The 25,247-nt window shown below is 45.2% G+C and overlaps 2 protein-coding genes across 3 annotated transcripts in view; both read right to left on the reverse strand.

Annotated features, from left to right (window-relative positions):
* LOC120933413 (gastrula zinc finger protein XlCGF8.2DB-like) overlaps nucleotides 1-25,247 on the reverse strand; it is a 47,544-nt gene that overhangs the window by 13,525 nt on the left and 8,772 nt on the right. Inside the window, exon 1 of one of the 2 annotated variants that reach the window (XM_040346627.1) lies at nucleotides 7,308-7,684. The exons of the other annotated variant lie outside the window; for it this stretch is intronic. The gene's annotated coding sequence lies outside the window, so the exon portion shown is untranslated. Of the gene's footprint in view, nucleotides 1-7,307; nucleotides 7,685-25,247 lie in introns of those variants that run through there. 2 annotated transcript variants of the gene reach the window in all.
* Nucleotides 14,808-15,812, reverse strand: LOC120930561 (zinc finger protein 501-like). The gene has a single exon (XM_040341736.1). The coding sequence runs from the start codon at nucleotides 15,810-15,812 to the stop codon at nucleotides 14,808-14,810; it is 1,005 nt and encodes a 334-aa protein (XP_040197670.1).

A 25,247-nucleotide genomic window follows, 5' to 3' on the forward strand; every position in this document is an offset into this window, starting at 1 on the left:
ACTGTAGTGATGTCAGACATTGCATGTGATTCGCACCCACACTGCCGTGCCGATCACATGCAAAGTCTGTGCAGTGCAAGTTCAGCTGTATGGATAAACTCGCATTGGATTTGCATTAAAAAAAAAAACGAAGAAGGTGCAGTAACTCCCCCTCCCGCAATGGAATTGGATCCAATGGGTGTTCTCACCCATGCAGTCCGAATCCACAGTTTGCACTGCGATCTGCGAACCGATCTGGGGAGATATGCGGTAACCCGCACTTGAATCACGCTGGTTCCCACATTGCTACAGTGTGAACCCAGGCTTAATGCTACAGGGCAGCAGCTGTGCGCATGATCACGTAAATATACGCGATCCTGAACTTTCGCCTGCAGGGGTCTTGTGCATGCTGCCAACAGGCCTCTTCTGATGTGATGATTCTCAGCAGAAGCTGATCTGCGGGTGCCTTGCACTCAATGTCCTCTGGCACCCAGCAATCTTCAGTAAAACACAGAGAACTGAGATATGCCTAATGTAAACAAGGCATAACTCAGTTCTGACAGGGTGGGGAGCAATATATTATGTGTCTCTGCAAAGCAAGGAATAGAATTGATCTCTTTCTTTTGTGAAAACACCACACAGTGTACACAAAAACACAGACTAGGCACACAGTTAACCCTTTGATTGCCTTAGATGTTTAACCCCCTTCCCAGTCAGTGTCATTAGTACAGTGACAGTGCATATTTTTAGCACTGATCACTGTATTAGCACTGTATTAGCAGCACTTCCTGCAAAGTGTCTAAAGTGTCAGTTAGGGTCCAATTGTCCGCCACAATATTGCAGTCGCGGTAGAAGTTGCTGATTGCCGCCATTACTAGTAGGGGTGCGCATCTTCACTGACCTCACGATTCGATTCGATTATCCTGTCCACGATTCGATTCGATTCCGCGATGCATCACGATGCATCAAGATTATTGCGCTCGGTTTTCATCCAAAAAATTCAAGCCGTCAGAAGAACTCAATTTTTTGTAATTTAATCTGTTATTAAAAAAAAAAAAAACACAACACTCCTTGCATGTAGCAAAGCGTAAACACAGCAGACAACTTAAAGAGGAGCAGACTGCCCCAAAACACTACAAGAGAGGGTCAGAGACGGCAGACATGATACAAGAGAGGGTCAGAGCCTGCTAATATGATACAAGAGAGGGTCAGAGCCTGCAGACATGATACAGGAGATGGTCAGAGACTGCAGACATGATACAGGAGAGGGTCAGAGCCTGCAGACATGATACAAGAGAGGGTCAGAGCCTGCTAATATGATACAAGAGATGGTCAGAGACTGCAGACATGATACAGGAGATGGTCAGAGACTGCAGACATGATACAGGAGATGGTCAGAGACTGCAGACATGATACAGGAGAGGGTCAGAGCCTGCAGACATGATACAGGAGAGGGTCAGAGCCTGCAGACATGATACAGGAGAGGGTCAAAGCCTGCAGACATGATACAGGAGAGGGTCAGAGCCTGCAGACGTGATACAAGAGAGGGCCAGAGACTGCAGGCAATGTCCCCATAAAATCCCCCCAAACGATAATGTATGCCATTTCATTAATTATGGTTTATGTATGTCTTATTGATTGATTCACATAACAACTTTATTAATACCTTTTTTTTTTGGAATGATTTATGGTTTCGCTCATCACAGATCCCACACATGCAGCCAGCAAGGTATTAATGAAGTTGTAATGTGAATCAATCACTAAGACAATAAGACATACATAAACCATAATTAATGAAATGGCATGGTTACTTGTTAGGTCCGACATCAAGTTTAATTGTTTTAAAGTAATTTACTTGTGCATACAGTAACTAACGATTTCTGCAGAAGCACACAGGAGCCAGAGAAGACTACCTGCCTCCAATGGGGGGAAAACAATGCCAGTGGAGTGGCAGAACCTGGGGGTGCTCAGGGAAGTAGCATTGGATCCAAGTGTCAACCAGCCCCCAGCCTCACAGTACAGAACGCCAGGAAATGGAACAAGGGGGGCCAACCATGTAGCATTGATACTATCTGGGGAGAGCGGCAGCAGTGGCTTCACTAGAGTTGGTGTCACCTGGTTGCGGAAAAGATTGGAGACACCCCCCTCCACCAAGTATAGTCACCCCTCAGTACAGACCTCCCTCCACTAACTACAGACCCCCCTCACTAAGAACAGACCCCCCCTCCGTTAGTATAGACCCCCTCAGTATTGACCCCCTCCCTCAGTAAAGACACCCCCATCAGTGTAGAATCCCCCCTCTTAGTAAAGACCCCTGCATTATACACCCCCCCCTTAGTACAGACCCCCGCAGTATAGACACCCCCCAATTTAGTGCAGACCACCACAGTATAAACGGACACCCCCCATGAGTATAGACTCCCCCCTTAATACAGACCCCTGCATTATACACCCCCGCAGCATAGATACCCCCCATCCCACTTGGTGAAGACCCCAATCGGCATAGGCACCCCTCTCCCACACGTTCATCTACATAAAGTTTTGTTTATGGTACAGACCTCAGACCAGCGGTGTGTGTCCCTAGGGCTCCTCCTCCTCACTGGATGTAAACAGAGAGGAGAAGGAGGAGGCATTGGCGGCTTCAGGACCCAATGACTTGAGCGAGGTGTAGGGCAGTGGGCGGTTTTAGCTGTGCTGCGACACCACTGCCGTTGGCCAGGGAGAGCGGAGGAAACATCTTGCGGCTCGACTTCCGGATTACGGGAGCTACGGTCACCTGACCACAGCCGCGTCACACCCTCACACATGCTTCAGCGAACACTGGCTGGGCATGAACTCAGCCAGAAAAGAGGGCGCGGCTAACACCCACGTCTCAGTGTGGAGACGGAGGCACGGCTAAGCTCTTTCAGCTCCGTTCGGAGGGGCGGGGCATAGCGTGGCGCTCAGGAAAAGAAACAAATAATCGATTTTTAGCAGTCGCAGCATCGATGCCGAATCGCGATGCATCGATGCTGCGATTATATTCAACACCCCTAATTACTAGTTTACAAAGTAAAACAAATCTATCCCATAGTTTGTAGACGCTATAACATGTGCGTAAACCAATCAGTATACGCTTATTAGGATTTATTTTTTTTACCAAAAATATGTAGCAGAATACATATTGGCCTAAGTTTAAAAAAAAAATTTGATTTTTTACATTTTTGATTGGATACGTTTTATAGCAGAAAGTAAAAAATAATTTTTTTCAAATTGTCAGTTTTTTTTGGTTAATAGCGCATAAAACAAAAAAACAAAACAAAAAAAAAAGCAGATGTGATCAAATACCACGAAAGAAAGCTCTATTTGTAGGAAAAAAGAACATCAATTTTATTAGGGTACAGTGTTGCATGACTACGCAACAAAAGTCAGTTAAAGTAACGCAATCCCCTATCGCAAAAAATGGCCTGGTCATGAAGGGGGTAAATCTTGTGGAGGGCAAGTGGTTAAAACCCATTTCCTGGATGGTGTTAGGTGGTGGTAAATGGGTTAAAGAGGTTGTAAAGGTAATTTTTTCCCCTAAATAGCTTCCTTTACCTTAGTGCAGTCCTCCTTCACTTACCTCATCCTTACATTTTGCTTTTAAATGTCCTTATTTCTTCTGAGAAATCCTCACTTCCTGTTCTTCTGTCTGTAACTCCACACAGTAATGCAAGGCTTTCTCCCTGGTGTGGAGTGTTGTGCTCACCCCCTCCCTTGGACTACAGGAGAGTCAGGACGCCCACTAACACACAGCTCCTTTCTCTATCTGCAACGTAGAGAGCGTCCTGACTCTCCTGTAGTCCAAGAGAGGGGGCAGGCACGACACTCCAGGGAGAAAGCCTTGCATTACTGTGTGGAGTTACAGACAGAAGAACAGGAAGTGAGGATTTCTCAGAAGGAGGATAAGTCACAGTAAGATACGTCGTTTACGTAAGGCGTTTTCAAGCGTAAAGATAAACCACCAAAAAGATGGCGCAGCCAATCTTAAGTATGTACGTCGGGACAGCCGTCGAATTTCACGCAGTTTACGACGTTTACGTCGTTTGCGTAAGCCGATTCAGAATGGTGCTGGGCGTAGGTTACGTTCACTTCGAAAGCATTGACTATTTGCGACGTGATTTTGAGCATGCGCACTTCGTTAGGCGCGTCATTTACGTGAGGTCACAATTCATTACCATACAACACGCCCACTACAGCCTACTTTGAATTACGCGCACACTTACGCCGGACCATTTACACTACGCCGTCGTAACTTAGGACGCAAGTTCTTTGTGAATACTGTACTTGCCTCTCTGACTTACAGCGGCGTAGCGTATATGAGATGCGCTACGCCCGCCTAAAGTTAGACACATCTACGTGAATCTGGCTATTTATATTTTAGCAGAGACCCTAGAGAATAAAATGGTGGTTGGACTGCAAAATCGCATGACAAGTCATTCTCCATGATTTTGAATGACTACCATTCATATTGGCATGACTTTAAGTCGTGCCGACTTCAAAAGTAGTTCCTGCACTACTTTTTTACTGAAGTCGGATTCCGTATTAACAGATCCGACTTTGGCATGCGACTTGTGCACAACTTGTTCATGAAGGGGAACTCCACACCAATTTAAAAAAAAAAAAAAAAATGGAATGGGTTACCCCTTCATGAGCATTTCGGGCCCATCGGTTTGGTAAGGAGCAGCAATTAAATACCACCAAAAGAAATCTCTATTTGTGTGAATTCTTTTCTTTCTCCACACCAGGAAGAAAACCTCGCATTACTGTGTGGAGTTACAGACAGAAGAACAGGAAGTGAGGATTTCTCAGAAGAAATAAGGACATTTAAAAGCAAAATGGAAGGATGAGGTAAGTGAAGGAGGACTGCACTAAGGTAAAGGAAGCTATTTAGAGAAAAAATAAATTTACCTTTACAACCCCTTTAAGTGCCCAGTAAGCAAGTTGTTAAACATCGGTTTCTAGCTGTCAAGTAAAATCGTTCAGGAGAGGCTTCAAAACGTCCCGTGTACATTAAGAATTAAAAGGCAATTACCGGTACTGTCAAATGTAGTCAAAATGCAGCTAAATGCGAGTTACGGCGTTTACAAGCCGTTACAGGCGTTTGGGGTTTCAAATGCCTCTGAGCATCTGTCCTGAACTCATTTTTTTGGGGCTTTAAAAAAAAAAAAAAGCTTCTAAACTGCCTAAAACAACTATTAACGACCCTGTGTACATGTACTGATAAGATAACCTAGAGTAGAGTTCAGGGGCACCTGAAAAACAAACACCCAACTGCTCCTAAAATGTCCGTTTACCAGCAGTAGTGTACAACACAACAGGGATTCCACTCTAAAACAAAAAAAAACGTTTTGCCTTTAGTTATACTTTAACCGAATGCAAACATGCAGGACAGAGCACGCAGGCGAATGCAAACATAAATTGTGTCACACAGGTATTGCAGCGAATGTCAGAGTGAGAGAAATTATTTTAGGGCAATAAATCAATAAAGTGAAACTTAGTCAGAAAATTAAGTCCTGCTTGACCACTGCAGGTATAGCTATGTAAAAAAAAAAGTTTCCATGCTGTTTAAAAACCAATAATACACTGTTTCACCCTGCTCTGTACATGCTCAGTTGCTTTCTATTTTTAGGCACTGTGCAGAAAACGTAGAGGTTGATCTGCTCACAGCCGAAAGATTTACTGCTGTTCAGGGGCTCTGGGCTTCAGCAAAATGGCAGAATAATGGCAGAATCCAAGAAGAAACAGGAGCAATTTTGGCAGAATAATTATTAAAGCAGTAGTAAAGTCTTCTTTTTCACTTTTACCTACAGGTAAGCCTATAATAAAGCTTACCTGTAGGTAAAACGAATATCTCCTAAAACCTGTATGGTTTAGGAGATATTCCCTTTTCATGCAGCCACTGACTTCAGCGGCGCATTCGCGCTGAGTGCCAGGTTGAAGTTCCAGCAGATGCTGCCGGACCTTGCAGGAAAGAAGTCTCCGGTGCAGCACCGGAGCCGCAATACCAAAAAAACACACCAAGGGAAAATGTCAGCTCCCTCGGCGTGGACTGAGATCACCTGCCGACGCCTCGTTCTAAGGTAAGTATTTCATAATGAGCTAGTACACTGCGCCTTACGGAGGCGCAGTGTACCCTTTTTACCCTGCGCCTACGCAAATTATTTGTGCTACGCTTCATTCATGAAGCAGTAGCCACGGAATTTGCGTGGGCGCTCTTCAAAAATGCCCTGAGTAAGGGCGCCTAATGTAAATGATCCCGTAGGGGGCGGGAATCATTTAAATTAGGCGCGTTCCCGCGCCGAGCGTAGAGCGCATGCTCCGTCGGGAAACTTTCCCGACGTGCATTGCGGTAAATGACGTCGCAAGTACGTCATTTGCTTCAAAGTGAACGTGAATGGCGTCCAGCGCCATTCACGATTCACTTACGCAAACAACGTAAAATTTAAACCTCGCGACGCGGGAACGACGGGTATCCTTAGCATTGGCTGCCCCTGCTTTTAGCATGTGCAGCCTTACGCGAAACCCGACGTACGCAAACGACGTAAACTGCGTACGCAGGGCTCGCGTAACGTTGTGAATCGGCGTAAGTATGCAATTTGCATACTATACGCTGAGCACAACGGGAACACCACCTAGCGGCCTGCGTAAGAATGCAGCCAAAGATATGAGGGCATAAGAGCCTTATGCCACGCATATCTTAGGCTGCAGTCGGCGTAACGAGCTCTCTGAATCAGGAGAAGTCGTTACGCCGGAGCAAGTAAGCAATTGCGCTGCGTAACTATGGTTACGCAGACGCAATTGCTTCTTGAATCTGGGCCAGTATTTTTATGAAGTTGTTATGGGTAAAGTTCCATTAAGGCTTTTAAAGGGTTGCCTATGGATTTTAAGTATCACAGTTTTTTTTTTACAATTTCATAGACACGCGCAATTTTAAAACTTGACATATTGGGTATCTATTTACTCAAATCCATCTTTTCTATTTTACCAAAAATTGGGCATTTTGAGTCTGTGGGCACAAAAATAAGTTTTAGTGTAATTTTTATAACCGAATATTTGCATTTGAAAAATAGTTGCACAGAAAATATATAATGGCTGGGAGTCCTCACACTTTACAAGAGGAGAGATTAGTGAACAGAATACTTTTATTAATCCCAAAGGGAAATTGTTACGACACAGACACACTTAACAAAGACAACACAAGATCACAACAATAAACTGAACAAGATGCAAAAACACGACAAACAACACTGGAATCCCCCTCCCCCATCTCTGAGCGTCCTCCTCTGTAGAAGGAACATTTTACATACCAAGCACAGGACGGTCTGCACTGATTATAACAGGACAAGATGTCACTTCCTGCCTTTCTCTGCTGCTGTGCACTCCGGAAATCACTCCCCACTATCCTGACCTCCCAGGTTCCTCTTCTCTAAAGTTCCTAACTTCCTGTTTAAAAATAAATAAATAAATAAAAAATAAAAAGATATCCTCCTGTTCAAATCCAAATAGCTTATACATATTTAAATGTTTGCAAAGGAAAAGCGATACCAACTGCGGATAAGGATGCTGCACAAACCTAATAGAACTTGGAAAAAGGAAAAATAACCCTAGGGGCTTTGAATTGCAGCAGTAGATGAAAATCATAATAAAGATGAAATTTATAAAAAAAAGTATACATTTTATTGAAAGCCTATCAGTCACCTCATCAGTGCATCACATCAGTGCCAACTAGTGCATCACATCAGTCCCATCTTATCAGTGCCCACCAGTACAGCTCATCAGTGCCCACCAGTGCCACCTCATTAGTGCCCACCAGTGCAGCCTGTCAGTGCATCCTCATCAGTACCCACCAGTGCAGCCCATCAGTGCCACCTCATTAGTGCCCACCAGTGCAACCTATCAGTGTCCATCAGTGCCACCTCATCAGTGCCCACCAGTGCATCACATCAGTGCCAACCAGTGCATCACATCAGTCCCATCTCATCCTTCCCATCTCACCAGTACAGCTCATCAGTGCCCGCCCATCAGCGCCCACCAGTCCAGTACATCAGGGCCCACCAGTCCAGTACAGCTCATCAGTGCCCACCAGTCCAGTACAGCTCATCAGTGCCCACCAGTACAGTACATCAGTTCCCACCAGTCCAGTACAGCTCATCAGTGCAGTAACAGCCAATCGGCGGCCGCGCTGCAGACTTCCTTTACTGGGGAAAAAAAAATCAGCAGGCAGTGGCCGTTTAGAATAGACGGTGGGTGGTCGGGGGGGGGGGGGATTTCCACCCAGCACACCCCTGCCTCAGATCCCTCATAAAATCTGCCTTTTTTCACATAATAATTTGGCTGATGCCAGTTTCTTTAAAAAGGCGAAATATCGGTCGACCTCTATATTATTCTTGCTCATCTGTGGAAGCCTTTTATGCCTACTGTACCTGCTACCGACTTCCTTTGCCTATATATTCATGTACAGTATCTCACAAAAGTGAGTACACCCCTCACATTTTTGTAAATATTTTATTCTATCTTTTCACGTGACAACACTGAAGAAATGACACTTTGCTACAATGTAAAGTAGTGAGTGTACAGCTTGTATAGCAGTCTAGATTTGCTGTCCCCTCAAAATAACTCAACACACAACCATTAATGTCTAAACCGCTGGCAACAAAAGTGAGTACACCCCTAAGTGAAAATCTCCAAATTGGGGCCAACCGCGCAATTGTCAGTTAAAGCGACGCAGTGCCGAATCGCAAAAAATGCTCTGGTCATTGAGCAGCCAATTCCTATAGGGGTTAAGTGGCTAAGAGGTACAGTGAGTCTTTTTAAACAAAGTTCCACTCATCTACAAGTGGCAACAAAATAATTATCTTTGTTCACACACTTTACAAACTGATTGAAAAAAACAAGCAGATTTGACTTGCATAAGTTTGCTCACACTGTGCAAAGACGTGCATATTTATTACGTAGGTCTCTGCAACTACACAAAGAAAATCATTGTTTTTCTATGAGGCCTGTTCATGCCACAACACTGCTGTCATATGAGTTTTTTTCTATGCAGAGACATGTAATACAAAATTGTTCTCCGTTTGCACCACACCATTAGGCCGCGTACACACGGTCGGACAAAACCGATGAGAATGGACCGAGGTTCAGTTTCATCGGTCCAAACCGACCGTGTGTATAGCCCATCGATCTGTTTTCCTTCAGTCCAAAATTTTAAAACATGCTTCAAAACCGAACCGATGGACCGCTGCCCGATCGGTCCAAACCGATGGTTAGCACAGAAAAGCATCGGTTCAAAACCCGCGCATGCTCAGAATCAAGTCGACGCATGCTTTGAAGCATTGAACTTCTTTTTATTCAGCACGTCGTGTGTTTGACGTCACCGTGTTCTGACCCGATCGTTTTTTGGAACGATGGTGTGTACGCACATCAGACCATTAGGCCACTTCAGCGGGGCCCGTCGGACCATTCTCATCGGTTTGGAACGACCGTGTGTACGCGGCCTCAGTGTCAGTTAGGAAATACACATTGCAGATTTCTGTACATGATACCAGTGTTGTGGCGTGAACAGGACACAGAGAGCAATTGTTTTCTTTATGTCTTCCCAGAAACAAATGTAAAAAAAACTCGCATCTCTGCACATGTGTGAACGAGGCCTACAAAACGATCTCCATAATGACAGACGAACCTAAAAAAAAAATCTGTATGATAAGCTGGCAAAATCTTTTTTTTTCCCCTTAATTTCTTCAAAGGATGTACATCCACTGTCAAGCAGTTACAGAACAAGTATCCTCACTGAAAGATTTACCATCTATGCATGTTCTGTTGCCAGCTCAATATTTTGCATTTTCCCTACTTACAGAGACCATAGTAGCCAGTGAATCTCCCCAGCAGGGGATAGACAGCAAAAAAAAAATCCAAAAAATGTCAAGCATATCAAATGATATGCAGTATCCTTATAGAATTTTAACTGACAGTGCACCCCCTCCTCAAATGACACCACCATGCTACCCCAAGTTTGCACCCCCTATCCTTTGCTTGCTAGGACACTGGTATAGCAACTGATGATGCTGTGGCCTGACCAGCGGCCTATGCATCGATTGCTTGGACACACTGAACTGTTGGTTTCCAGGATACCGATACAGCAACCAATGGTGCTGCAGCCCAGCAGCAAGTGTCCTAGCAACCAGCACAGTAAAGCTGGTCATAGATTGATTAAATCTTGGTCGGTTTAGCACTGACCAGTCAAAGGTTTATCACTATGGGCAGGCTATGCGATCACTTCCAGCAGCTATAGTCTCCAGCAGTGATCATTGTGTTCCCCTGGCAAGGAAGGCTCCCCGCCGGCAGAAGATAAAAGTGCTTCCTCCATCAACGCTGACTGTGTTGATTGGGGAATTGAGATGGGCTGCGTTAGGCCTTGTACACACGGCCGAACATGTCCGATGAAAACGGTCCGCGGACCGTTTTCATCGGACATGTCTGCTGGGAGGTTTTGGTCTGATGTGTGTGCACACCATCAGACCAAAATCCCAGCGGACAGAGAACGCGGTGACGTATACGACGTTCTCTAACACGGAAGTACAATGCTTCCACGCATACGTCAAATCAATTAGACGCATGCGCGGGAATTCGGGCCGCTGGTTATACGTCATAACCAGCGGAAATGTCCGATGAGTCATACTAACCATCGGACATGTCCGACGGACAGCTTTCCAGCGGACAAGTTTCTTAGCATGCTAAGAAACTTTTGTCTGCTGGAAACCTGTCTGCTCGGCCGGACAACTGTCCGCTAGGCCCTACACACGGTCGGACATGTCAGCGGACATGTTCGGTCGTGTGTACGAGGCCTCACTCTGCTCTGTATATACAGGGAAATGTTACTGAACCGGATGGAGTGTCCAGGATGGATATTCTAGCTTCAATGCTGCCCCCTCCACCAAGTGTTGCCTGAAGTGGTCTCCTTGCTTTGACTCATTGGAGGCACGCCCCTGTGTTTATTTAGCAGTCTATGTTGTGTGCCTGGAGTACAACATTAATTAGGTGTTGCTAGACCTGCATGATTCTGGCTAAAATAAGAAATTACTATTTTTTTGCTTAGAATAAAGATCACGATTCTCGCAGTGCAACATCATCTTTCACATTATACAAAAAAAATTGGGTTTCTTTTTTTTCTTTTTATTCATTAACCACTTGAGGACCGCCGCACGACGATATACGTCGACAGAATGGCACGGCTGGGCACAAGGGCGTACAGGTATGTCCCCTTTAAGAACCCAAACCGGTCCGAAGCTCCATGATGGTGCCCGCGGGAACTGATCGCCGCCGGTATCCTGTGATCGGGTCACAGAGCTGAAGAACGTGGAGAGGTAAGTGTAAACAAACCTTTCCCCATTCTTCCTAGTGGCTTGTCAGTGATCGCTGTATAAATGACAATGATCCCAAAAATTTGTCAAAAGTGTCTGATGTGTCCGCCATAATGTCGCAGTCACGATAAAAATCGCTGATCGCCGCCATTAGTAGTAAAAAAATAATAATAATAATTATCACCTATTTTGTAGACGCTATAACTTTTGCGCAAACCAATCAATAAACGCTTATTGCGATTTTTTTTAACAAAAATATGTAGAAGAATACGTATCGGCCTAAACTGAGGAAATAATTTTTTTTTAAATATAATATTGGGGGATATTTATTATAGCAAAAAGTAAAAAATAATGATTTTTTACTTGTAAGCAACAAATGTCAGAAAAGATTTGGGGCTAGATTCACATACAATGGCGGATCTTTATGCCGGCGTAGTGCATCTTTTTTCCGCTGCACCGGACCAGCGCGGAGAGGCCTGTACATGATTCACAAAAAAAATTCTCACCCAGATGCACCAGCGGGGCGTATTTTAGACGGCGTAACTGTAAGTGGGCGTCACCCTATGCTAATGAAGCTCCGACGGTGGCGCAGGGAGATACGTCGGGCGCAACTTTTACCGCACATGCTCAGTGACATCGACAGGCTGACTGCCCCCATCTGCACATGCTCAGAACTGCGCCCCGGCGTGACCCCTAAGATACGCCGGCCCACTGCCTCCGCCCAGTCCATAAATACACCCAGACATGCGCCCTACAAGTGCAAAAGTACCCAAGCATTTTTGGTTCCTGCTAGGTCTTTTGCACTTGTTTTTTGGGGGAATTATGGCTGCTGGAGATCCTCTCCCGTGCCCTTCTACGTGCCCGTCGACGCAGTAGTGCTATGACCACGGCTGCCCCTGGCATGTTGGCACACAGATGTGTTGTCCAGCAAGTGTGGTTGCTCAGGTCGTCTGTAATGCCGCATACACACCATCACTTTATGTGATGAAAAAAAACGACACTTTCTGTGAAGTAAAAAATGACGTTTTTGAAACTTCAATTTTCAAAGACGAAGTTGCCTACACACCATCGTTTTTCTCACAATGTTCTTGCAAAGTGAGGTTAAGTTCCACCACGTTTTACCATTGAAGCTTGCTTCTGGGCTTGCGTGGATGAAAAAACGTCTTAGAAAACGACGTTTTTTGCTACACACGGTCAATTTCTGTGAAGTAAAAAGTGCACTTTTGAAAAACGACACATAAAATTGAAGCATGCTTGTATTTTTTTGGGTCGTTTTTTACAAGACATAAAATGACGTTTTCCCCCACACACAGTCAATTAAAGTGACGTTTTTGAAAACGTCATTTTTTTCCATCACATAAAGTGATGGTGTGTACGCGGCATAACAGTGCTGCTGCAGCTGCTCTCCAGCTGACCTGTGCAAGTCTGGTGCAAAGTTACCCCTGCTTTATGAGGGGTAACTTTGCGCCGGAATTTCCAGTTACACGCACCGGGAGTAGCCTGCGCCGGCCAAACGTACTTTTCTGAATCGGCGTATCTCCCTCATTTGCATATTTAAAACCAAAAAACCATGGCCGCGCCAGATCCGTCCAGCATAAATATGCGCCAACGCCGCTCCGGCGTAGAAAAGTTACGCCGGTAGGAAGAAGTCTATTTTGAGGCGTATCTGGTTCTGTGGGTACGGCGCAGAGATACGACGGGGCACATTTAGACTTACGCCACGCATCTCGAGATACGCCGGCGTAAGTGCTACATGAATCTGGCCCTTGGTCTTTAACTACTTAATCCCCGGACCATTTTGCTTGTCAATGACCAGGCCACTTTTTGCGATTCGGCACTGTGTCGCTTTAACTGACAATTGCGCTGTTGTGCCACATAGCTCCCAAACAAAATTGACGTCTTTTTTTTCCACAAATAGAGCTTTCTTTTGGTGGTATTTGATCACCTATGCGTTTTTTATTTTTTGCGCTATAAACAAAAATATAGCAACAATTTTGAAAACAATGCAATATTTTTTACGTTTTGCTATAATAAATATCCCCCAAAAATATATAAAAACATATTTTTTCCTCAGTTTTGGCCGATTTGTATTCTTCTACCTATTTTTGGTAAAAATGAAAAATAAATCGCAATAAGTGTATATTGATTGGTTTGCGCAAAAGTTATAGCATCTACAAAATAGTGGATAGAATTATGGCATGTTTATTATTTATTTTTTTACTAGTAATGGCGGTGATCTGCGATTTTTATCGTGACTGCGACTTTATGGCGGACACATCGGACACTTTTGACCATTTTTGGGACCATTGTCATTTTGCTATAAAAATGCACTGATTACGGTGAAAATGGCACTGGCAGTGAAGGGGTTAACCACTAGGTGGCACTGAAGGGGTTAAGTGTGCCTAGGGATGTGTTCTAACTGTAGGGGGGATGGGCTTACTGTAACACGACTGTGACCACAGCTTTTGATTACAGGAAGCTGTGTACACTGTCCTGTCCCTAGAAAGACTGGGGAAATGCTTGTTTACATAAGCATTTCCCCCCTTCTTTCTCATCGTGACACGATCGCGGGTATGCCCGCGGACATCAAGTCTGCGGGACCCGCGGTCGGAGTCATGGAGCTCCCGCCAGCGTGTGCACGCCCACAATGTCGGCTTCTTAGGCCTCGTACACTCGACGGGACATGTCCGATGAAAATGGTCCGTGGACCGTTTTCATCGGACATGCCCGCTGGCGGATTTTGGTCTGATGGCTGTACACACCATCAGACCAAATTTCCCACGGACAGCGAACGCGGTGACGTGGCCGCGACGATGACGCGGCGACGTGCACGACCCTGGAAGTTCAATGCTTCCACGCATGCGTCGAATCACTTTGACGCATGCGAGGGCTTTCGGCCGAGAGGACATGTCCGGTGAGTCGTACAGACGACCGAACAGGCTTCCAGCGGACATGTTTCTTAGCATGCTAAGAAACATTTGTCCGCTGGAAACCTGTCCGATCCGCCAGAAAATTGTCCGGTTGGCTGTACAGACGACCGAACATGTCCGCGGAAACTGGTCCGACGGACCAGTTTCAGCAGACATGTTCGGTCGTGTGTACGAGGCCTTAAAGGGGATGTATATATATGTCCTTCTGCCTGTCCGTGTCATGCTGTTGACGTAAATAGTCGTGCGCTGGTCGGCAAGCAGGTAAATGGTTAAACTTCCTTCAGCTACATGCCAGAGTTCTTTCCTTTAATGAAAGAACAAAAAGATACTTTGTTTCTACTTATTCGCGTGTTGTAATAAAACTTGTCAGGCTGCCTGGATTTTGTTTTTTTCAACTCTCTGCACTTGTTAGAAAGATCGTGACATGCTGGTTTGAAGATCGGGAAGGGAAAAAGATCGAGATTTTGATTCTCAACGATTAATCGTGCAGCTCTAGGCGTTGCCTAAATTTAGGTGAAATTCATAACATATAAACAGATTCTGTCCTGTGTGAATGTTCTGCTGAAAAATTATATTGCGTCTCTCCCATGTGACTCTTTTGGTGTCTAGTAAGATTTCCCTTTTCTGTGAAGCACTTGTCACAATCTAAACATCTAAATGGCTTCTCCCCTGTGTGAACCCTCTGGTGTTTGATCAGATCCGATTTGGCTATAAAACATTTATCACACACAGAACACAGGAACGGTTTCTCTCCTGTGTGAATCATCTGGTGTTTAGCAAGATTAGCTTTTTCTGTGAAGTACTTGTCACATTCTGAACATCTAAATGGCTTCTGTCCTTTGTGGGTCCTCTGGTGTTTGGTCAGATTTGATTTGAACCTAAAACGTTTATCACATTCAGGGCACACATATGGCTTCTCTTCTGTGTGAATCTTCTGGTGTATAGTAAGATGTGATTTTTCTTTGAAGCTCTTGTTACACGCTAAACAACTATATGGTCTCTCCCCTGTGTGAATCCTCTGGTGTTGAGTAAGATTTCCTTTTTCCGCAAAGCTTTTGTCACATTCTGAGCATTTAAATGGTTTCTCCCCTGTGTGAATTCTCAGGTGACCAATAAGAATTTGCTTTTTTGCAAAACACTTGCCACATATCACACATTTATATGGGTTTACCCCTGTGTGAGCCCGCTGGTGTTGGGTTAGCTCAGATTTGGACCTAAAATATTTATCACACTCGGAGCATAAATATGGCTTCTCGCCGGTGTGAATCCTCAGATGATTAGTTAGACTTCCCTTCTCCGGAAAGCACTTGTCACATTCTGGACATCTAAAAAGCTTCTCCCCTGTGTGGATCTTCTGGTGTTTTCTAAGACCTGACTTATCGGTGAAGCTCTTGTCACATTCTGAACATTTAAATGGCTTCTCTCCATTATGATTTCTCTGACGATTAATTAAATGCTCCATAATTCTAAAGGACTGCTCACAATCCGTAGAAGAAAATGGCTTTTCACTTGTGGAGCTCATCATTTGGCGAGATACTGCCTCACTCTAAATCCTTTTCACAATTCAGTTTATTAATCCACCTGTAGGAAACAACATGTTTTGTAGAATCACAGAGTGTGGACAGTATCAAAGTTGAGGTAGAAATGTAAAAATGTATATTCTAAATAGGAAGTAACCATGTTTTGTAGATTTAGTATTTTACCACAATTGACTAAATAAAATGTGAGTTTAACCTCCCTGGCGGTACGATAATGTCAGACTTTAGGTGCTGAAAGCAGTAAAATGTTTTGCATGGAAATTTGGCGTTTTATATTGTAGGCCTATAATTCTTAGGAATAACTCACTTAAATCTGTCCAAACAAGAGTCTAGTAGACATCCCAGGTATGATAAAGTTTGAAACACAAAATCATAAATTATAATAAATAACTATAAATAATTATAACAATTAATATAATATTAATAACAATTATTCAATATATGTAATCAAATACAAATAAAAAAACACTGAGATTTGCTCAGTTGCAGAATTGTCGCTGTCATTACTTTCAGTGTTTGATGATGAATTTCCCCACAAATCGCTATCGCTCAATTCTGCAAGTGATTATAATTTATCATCGCTGTTTTCTAGCTGATCTAAAAGCACTTTTGACCTAAAGGGACACTTTTTGTTTGCTATGGAAAATCTCCAGTTTCCAGGCAGAAAGTGCAGTATTGATAATATAAAATTGAATACAAGGCACTGGACACACCACTAGGGACAAAAGGGAGGTGAAACTATTTGATACAGTAATGTAATCTGTAAGATTACAGTGTACTGTATGTGTTGTGTGTTTTTAACTTTTTGGATTTGGTGCCGATCTCTGCCACCGTGCGTTGGAAAGCTCGCAGAGAATTGAGCTCGGCATTGTGAATGGGTTGCAGACACAGCGAGGAGACACAGCAGGATCCAGGGGACAAGGTAAGTAAGCTTGTACATGGATCCTGTAATGCAATCCCGAGTGTGGCTCGGGGTTGGTTACCGCTTTCGGTACTGAAAATTCACCCTGAGCCACACTTGGGAATACCACTAAGGAAGTTAAAGAATAATTCTAGGCATGGCTATACTGGACCAATATTGTGCTTTCTTCTTTCTCCTGCAGCGGCTGCTGACTGATACAGGGGATCATGTACACGAACCAGAACGGGCTGAAAATAGTATTATTACACAGGATTTATAAAGCGCCAACCGTTTATACAGCGCTTTTCAACATGAGGGTGGACAGTACAAATACAATACACTTAATTACAGGAGGAATCAGAGGGCCCTACTCATTAGAGCCTACAATCTAAGAGGGAGGGTCAAGAGATACAAGAGGCAATAACTATGGGGGATGTGCTATGGAATAAATAAATGTATAGTTGTTAGGTAGGGGCCAGATAGGGTTCTCTGAAAAGATGAATTTTCAGGGTACATCTGAAAGTAAACAGAGTAGCTGAAAGTCGGACAGATTGGGGGTAGAGCGTTCCAGAGGATAGGAGAGGCTCTGGAGAAGTCCTGGAGGAGAGGATGGGGTGACAAGGTAGCTAGAGAGGACGAGGTCTTAGGTAAGTATGCCAATCTTTTTTACATAGCTTAGGCAGCATAATTAGCAGGAGGGAGAAAGAAACATTTTTAGGAGGATTAGTTAGGCTGGAATTTAAATTTATATCAATAAATTCCACTTAAAGTGACAAACAGGTATTCAGTTAGCTATTGTACGGATAGCCTCCATTTTCAATCTTACCCCCACTTTACCTTTGTACAACATAAGTGCAGTTGTACTGGATGTCTACATATTACTATGCAGTCCAAAAAGTACCATAGCTTGACTACGTTCACTCGGTAACCAAACAGTCCAAATCAGATGAGCCGCCTCCCTACAAAGAGTTAAAATGTGTGAACCTTTGAGAGTTTTGTCCTTTTGAGAACTTGTTGCATCAGATACCTACTGTGGTTTAGCCCTTGTTCACATTGGAGAGAGAGAGGTCAAATCGCATGACAAGTCACACCCTAATGCTGGCCATAACACTGTTCAAACCGGCATGACGCTGACTTTGTGGCGCGGCAACAATTTGAAAAAGTAGTGTCTGCACTACTTTTGGCAAATCTGGGTGCAGCTTGCATAGACATCTGTAAATGAAGCCTCACAGATGCCTTCCAAGTCGCACTGACATGCAACTTTGAAATTGCTTGATTTCTGGTGAAGTTGCACTATTTCAAAGCTGCAGTCAATGTGAACGTGAGCTTAAAGTGACACTAAACTTAACTTTTAGAAAACCAAGTAAGCAGCTTTTAATTGCAGAAGAGATAAGCTATGTCTTTTCTGTAAACCCATGTGTGTACCGACTCGCTCGGGACCTGAAGGCACCTGCAGGGGAAAAATAAACCACTACCAATAAAAATTATATATATACACAGTACAGACCAAAAGTTTGGACACACCTTCTCAATCAAAGAGTTTTCTTTATTTTCATGACTAATATATTTCATATTCTAGGTTCTTCAAAGTAGCCACCTTTTGCAGCAGACACATCTCTAGAACTGGTAAGAGGAGACTGTGTGAATCAGGCCTTCATGGTAGAATATCTGCTAGGAAACCACTGCTAAAGAAAGGCAACAAGCAGAAGAGACTTGTTGGGCTAAAGAACACAAGGAATGGACATTAGACCAGTGGAAATATGTGCTTTGGTCTGATGAGTCCAAACTTGAGATCTTTGGTTCCAACCCTCGTGTCTTTGTGCGACGCAGAAAAGGTGAACGGATGGACTCTACATGCCTGGTTACCACCGTGAAGCATGGAGGAGGAGGTGTGATGGTGTGGGGGTGCTTTGCTGGTGACACTGTTGGGGATTTAATCAAAATTCAAGGCATACTGAACCAGCATGGCTACCACAGCATCTTGCAGCGGCATGCTATTCCATCCGGTTTGCGTTTAGTTGGACCATCATTTATTTTTCAACAGGACAATGACCCCAAACACACCTCCAGGCTGTGTAAGGGCTATTTGACCAAGAAGGAGAGTGATGAGGTACTGCGCCAGGTGACTACCTCTTGAAGCTCATCAAGAGAATGCCAAGAGTGTGCCAAGCAGTAATCCAAGCAAAAGGTGGCTACTTTGCAGAACCTAGAATATGAAATATATTTTCAGTTGTTTCACACTTTTTTGTTATGTATAATTCCACATGTGTTCATTCATAGTTTTGATGCCTTCAGTGTGAATCTACAATTTTCATAGTCAAGAAAACTCTTTGAATGAGAAGGTGTGTCCAAACTTTTGGTCTGTACTGTGTATATATATATATATATATATATATATATATATATATATATATATATTCCATATTTTTAGCACCATAAGACGCACTTTTTTCCCCACAAAAAGGAGGTGGAAATGCTTGTGTGTCTTATGGAGCGAATATAGACCAGTGCCCCCCCCCCCCCTTGCCAAATACCAAGCCAGCCGCTCGGCTCCTCAGCTGTGGGTTGCCTGCTTCTCCCTGTCAGGACAGGAGCACCTGTGTGTCTGTGACAGGGAGCGTGTTCCCCCTCCTTCTCCAGGCAGAGCAGCCATTCTATTCCCCCTCCTTCTCTGGGCAGTGCGGGCTTTGTGTGCTCTCCCCCCCCCCCCTTCTCCGGGCTCTGTGTGTTCGCCCCCCTTCTCCGCGCAGTGCAGGCTTTGTGTGTTCTCCCCCCCCCCTTATCCAGGCTCTGTGTGTTCGCCCCCCTTCTCCGCGCAGTGCAGGCTTTGTGTGTTCTCCCCCCCCTTATCCGGGCTCTGTGTGTTCGCCCCCCTTCTCCGCGCAGTGCAGGCTTTGTGTGTTCTCCCCCCCCCCCTTATCCAGGCTCTGTGTGTTCGCCCCCCTTCTCCGCGCAGTGCAGGCTTTGTGTGTTCTCCCCCCCCCCTTATCCAGGCTCTGTGTGTTCGCCCCCCTTCTCCGCGCAGTGCAGGCTTTGTGTGTTCGCCCCCCCCCCCTTATCCGGGCTCTGTGTGTTCGCCCCCCTTCTCCGCGCAGTGCAGGCTTTGTGTGTTCTCCCCCCCTCCCTTATCCGGGCTCTGTGTGTTCGCCCCCCTTCTCCGCGCAGTGCAGGCTTTGTGTGTTCTCCCCCCCCCCCCTTATCCGGGCTCTGTGTGTTCGCCCCCCTTCTCCGCGCAGTGCAGGCTTTGTGTGTTCTCCCCCCCCCCCTTATCCGGGCTCTGTGTGTTCGTCCCCCCCCTTCTCCGCGCAGTGCGGGCTTTGTGTGTTCTCCCCCCCCCCCCTTATCCGGGCTCTGTGTGTTCGTCCCCCCCCTTCTCCGGGCAGTGCGGGCTTTGTGTGCTCTCCCCCCCCCCTTCTCCGGGCTCTGTGTGTTCGCCCCCCTTCTCCACGCAGTGCAGGCTTTGTGTGTTCCCCCCCCCCCTTATACGGGCTCTGTGTGTTCGCCCCCCTTCTCCGCGCAGTGCAGGCTTTGTGTGTTCTCCCCCCCCCCTTATACGGGCTCTGTGTGTTCGCCCCCCTTCTCCGCGCAGTGCAGGCTTTGTGTGTTCTCCCCCCCCCCCCCCTTATCCGGGCTCTGTGTGTTCGCCCCCCTTCTCCGCGCAGTGCGGGCTTTGTGTGTTCTCCCCCCCCTTATCCGGGCTCTGTGTGTTCGTCCCCCCCTTCTCCGGGCAGTGCGGGCTTTGTGTGTTCTCCCCCCCCCCCCCCTTATCCGGGCTCTGTGTGTTCGTCCCCCCCTTCTCCGGGCAGTGCGGGCTTTGTGTGTTCTCCCCCCCCCCCCCTTATCCGGGCTCTGTGTGTTCGTCCCCCCCTTCTCCGGGCAGTGCGGGCTCTGTAGCAGCAGCACAAGCCAAGTAGGAGATCAAAGACACAGAGAAGTCTGTGTGTGCATTCCATATCCTCTGACTTCTTCTGTCAGCAGAGGGGGACACTGAATTGCAGGCAATAAGTGTGCAGTAACCACTAGCAACTGAATGGTGAGTGCCAATGTGTAGCAACCTCTAGCAACTAAATGGTAATTATGTAGTAACCACCTCAGAATATATTTTTTTCTCGGTTTCCTCCTCTAAAACCTACGTGCATCTTATGGAGCGAAAAATACGTATATTATATATAAATAAAAGATATAAAAAGTCTACACAAAAAAATAGACAAAGATAAATCATTTCCACCTTTAATGTGACATATAAACTGTTCAACGCAATTATAAAACAAACATAAATCTTTTAGAGGGGGGGTTTGGAGAGTAAAAATAAAAAAGTAATGTGGTTGTATATATATATATATATATATATATATATATATATATATATATATATATATATATATATATATATATATATATATATATACATATACACACATACATACATACACACTATATGGCCCAGATTCACGTACAGTGGCATATCTTTGTGCGGGCGTAGCGTATCCTATTTACGTTACGCCTCCGCAACTTAGACGGGCAAGTGCTGTATTGTCAAAGCACTTGCTCCGTAAGTTGCGGCGGCGTAGGGTAAATGGGCCGGCGTAAGCCCGCCTAATTCAAATTTGGAAGATGTGGGCGTGTGTTATGCAAATGTTATGGGACCCCACGTAAATTACGCTTTTTACGAACGGTGCATGCGCCGTCCGTGGACATATCCCAGTGTGCATTGCTCCAAAGTACGGCGCAAGGACATATTGGTTTCGACGTGAGCGTAAATTACGTCCAGCCCCATTCATGGACGACTTACGCAAACAACGTACAATTTTCAAAATTCGACGCGGGAACGACGTCCATACTTAACATTGGTACGCCGCATGTACGCCTCATATAGCAGGGGTAACTTTACGCCGGGAAAAGCCTAACGTAAACGACGTATCTGTACTGTGTCTGCCGGGCGTACGTTTGTGAATTTGCATATCTCGCTGATTTACATATTTCTAGGTGTGAATCAGCGTACACGCCCCTAGCGGCCAGTGTAAATATGCAGTTAAGATCCGACGGCGTAAGAGACTTACGCTGGTCGGATCTAATACAAATCTATGCGTAACTGATTCTAAGAATCAGCCGCATAGACACGACGGCTCGGACTCAGAGATACGACGGCGTATCTGGAGATACGCCGTTGTATCTCCTTTGAGAATCTGGGCCTATATGTCCAACTGTAAAGGGGAAGAGGCAGGGCAACATTATTTATACTTTAGGTTGAAGGTCTGCTTTAAAAATAGCAATTCACAAATGCAGTATTCTTGAATATTATAAATTATCAATAAAACAACTAAAGCCTCTTTCACACTGGGCGGATCAGTAATGATCCGCCCCGTGCACCTCCGCTTGCTCAGCGGGGATCGCTCCGTTGATCCCCGCTGAGCCGGCAGATGACAGGGCGGTCCCCGCACACTGTGCAGGGACCGCCCTGTCTTTTCTCCGCTCTCCCCTATGGGGGATCGGATGAACACGGACCGTATGTCCGTGTTCACCCGATCCGATAGACGGAAGGAAAAGTAGGTTTTTCCTCCGTCGCACTTTGGCGGATCGGAGCGGGTCGGATGTCAGCAGGCATGTCACCGCTGACATCCGCGGCTCCATAGAGGAGCACGGAGCGCCCGCAAAAAAAACTGACAGATGGACCTGTACGGGCGCTCAGTGTGAAAGAGCCCTTACTTTTTATAATCAACATAAAACATAAAACTAAAGAGATATGTTTGCTAATATATACTGCACATAAAAATAAAAAAATAAAAACTCACCCTTGCTCGTAAAGCTGCCAACAGACACGAGCTGGCCATACATATGCAACCCCCCTGCCAAACAATTTTTCTAGCGAAAACTCTTTCTAATAGTTGAACCTGGGGGCACAAACATGTTCATTTAAATGTATTCCTCAATGACCATAAAGCAGTGGTTCTCAACCTGGGGGTCGGGACCCCCTTGGGGGTCAAATGAGGATTTGCCAGGGGTCCCCAAAACCTGGGGTGTTCCTGAAGCCTGCGGCAGCCCACTCAGCCTCTTCACAGCCGCCCCTTTAGTTCACGGCATAGCTGGGGGGCAGGGACTAGAGGTCAGCTGACTGGTGAGAAATGTGAAGTGGGAGGGGCTGGAGGAGACCCTATCTGCTGATTTCAGCATAGGTGTCACTGCTACGAGAAACCACAACGTCGGAGACACAGTGAGTAACACTACCTGTGATTAGGGTTGCCCTTAAAAGTCCCCACTACAGTTCTCAGATCAGCAGGTGACCTTGATCAAGAGCACCTAAGTTGGCTGATCCCAACTCCCCACCAGCACTGCCACTGATCCCATACACCCCAACAGGGAATAAGAGAAGGAATAAAAATAGACTACATGGAAGGGAGAGGAAAAGAGGGGGAGGAACAAAGAAAAAAGGGAGAGAAAGAATAAGAGAAAGAACAAGAAAGACATCTAGAGATGGATGGGGATAACAAACAAGAAATTAGGATAGAGAGATAAAAGGGAAAGAAAAGAGGAAGAGAGAGTGGTACATCCTAAAATGTACTATAAGGGGTTTTAATACTGAGTATTCAATTCAGGGAGCGCTAAATGTCCGTGGGTTAGGGGCGCAAATTACTTGTCTGCCGACAACCCACGATAATAATTTTTTACCGTTAGGGGTCCCCACAACTTGGGACATTTTATCAAGGGGTCACGGCACTAGACAGGTTGAGAACCACTGCCATAAAGGATATAAATCCAATTTGTGTGCACCAAATGCTTTGTGGGCAAAACGTGCTGCAGGTCCATGCATGTGCAAGATATTGCGCTGAAATACTGATGTTGTGTTGACATTGCTGGGCCTACATCATCCTTGCCTAGCGGAGAATTCAGGAAGTGGATGATTGTAATAACTGCTTTGCTTCTAGCTCATCGCTCTGCCCCTGTGCTTCCATCTTGCAATACGATTCCATGCATATGCGGCTCACTGCATGTCTCTCCCAGGCCTCTAGGACCCACAGCATGGATTATGTGCAAGGGGGAGCATGTGCGTAGACTATCATGGTTTACTGGTACCCACAGACAGGCTCTTTGCATGTAAAGCTCACCATAGATGGACAGAATATTACGAAAAGCATAAAGCCTCATACACACAATCAGATTTTCATCGAACAAAGCGCAGGACTTTTGTCCGAAAGGCGTTGGCCGAGAACTTGTCTTGCATACGAACGGCATTTAATTGTCGGGCAACAAACACAAAACTATGCGGTGTTTCAGCTCTTTAGCGCCACCCTTTGGGCAACTTCTGCTAATGTGTTATGGTGAGCATTGCTTCTGAGTATGCGTGTTTGTACTTTGGAGTTTTGTCTGATGAACTTGTTTACATACGATCGGATAATCCGACAACACATATTTGTTGGACAATTTTAAAGCATGCTATCCCACATTTGTTCACGGAAAAACCGACAGCTGTCAGATGGAGCATAAAAAACGGTTGGATTTTCCAACAACAGCTTGCCATCACACAATTCCCATCGGATAATCCGATCGTGTGTACGGGGCTTTACAGAGATTTTCTTGTCACTGTGGTAGAAAATGAACGTCGATTTGACCCCCTCCCCCATAAGATCAGAAAAACAAACTTTCTTCGAAAATTATTTTCCCAAAGCTGGGCACGCACAATCACGAATATCAGCCGGCCAACACTCGAACAATATGTACAGATGCCTGTCCAGCGTAAGATGGTCCCACGAATGGCTTCTGTGGAACCGTCTTACTGGAAAACCAGCAACTGACCAGCCGCTGATCAATGCTGGCAGCCAATGGCTGCCAGTGCTGATCAGTGTGTTCTGGCGGAGGGGAGTCCCCGTCAGAACACAACAGTACAGTGGGGGAGATAGCCACACTAATATCTCATGTTGGTATAGAGATCTGTCAGGCTTCTTTGTTCAGCCTGCTGAGTTGAACGAAATAAAATTTATAGCGTGTACTCAGCTAAGGAAATTTTCATTCGAAATTCTACCAATCTATGTCCAGCTTAAAGTGGAGTTCCACCTATTTTTTTATGTTTGTCTGTGCTGCATGCCCTAATCTCATAGTGTTCAGAATGGACAATTTTTATTTATTTTGTTGCTTGTAAATACCTTTATTTTGTAGTCCTTCATCACTTCCTCCTCCTTATTAGCCTAGGCTATTAAGTCACAAGGCTAGTCGCAAGGGTTTCTGGGATAGGCATCATGTATCCCAGTAGTCCTTGCAAATGGCCTATTTGCATAGAGAAGGGGCGGCAACTTCCTCTGACACTCCCGTTGCTATGGAAACCTGACTGAAACCTATTACATCGCTTGTGCAGCACTGAGCATGTGCGAGATCTGCAAGGCTGAAATCCAGGAAGTCATACAGTCTGGCTTCATGATGCCCACACTTAAGATGGCCACGATCTATTTCTAGATTATAAACTAACTAAATGCTCTAACAACCTAACAAAACGGACCTTAGTTTACGGACTAACTTTACTAGACTACAT

This window comes from Rana temporaria, chromosome 3 (genome assembly GCF_905171775.1).
Source record: "Rana temporaria chromosome 3, aRanTem1.1, whole genome shotgun sequence".
In the NCBI taxonomy this organism is placed as follows: Eukaryota; Metazoa; Chordata; class Amphibia; order Anura; family Ranidae; genus Rana; species Rana temporaria.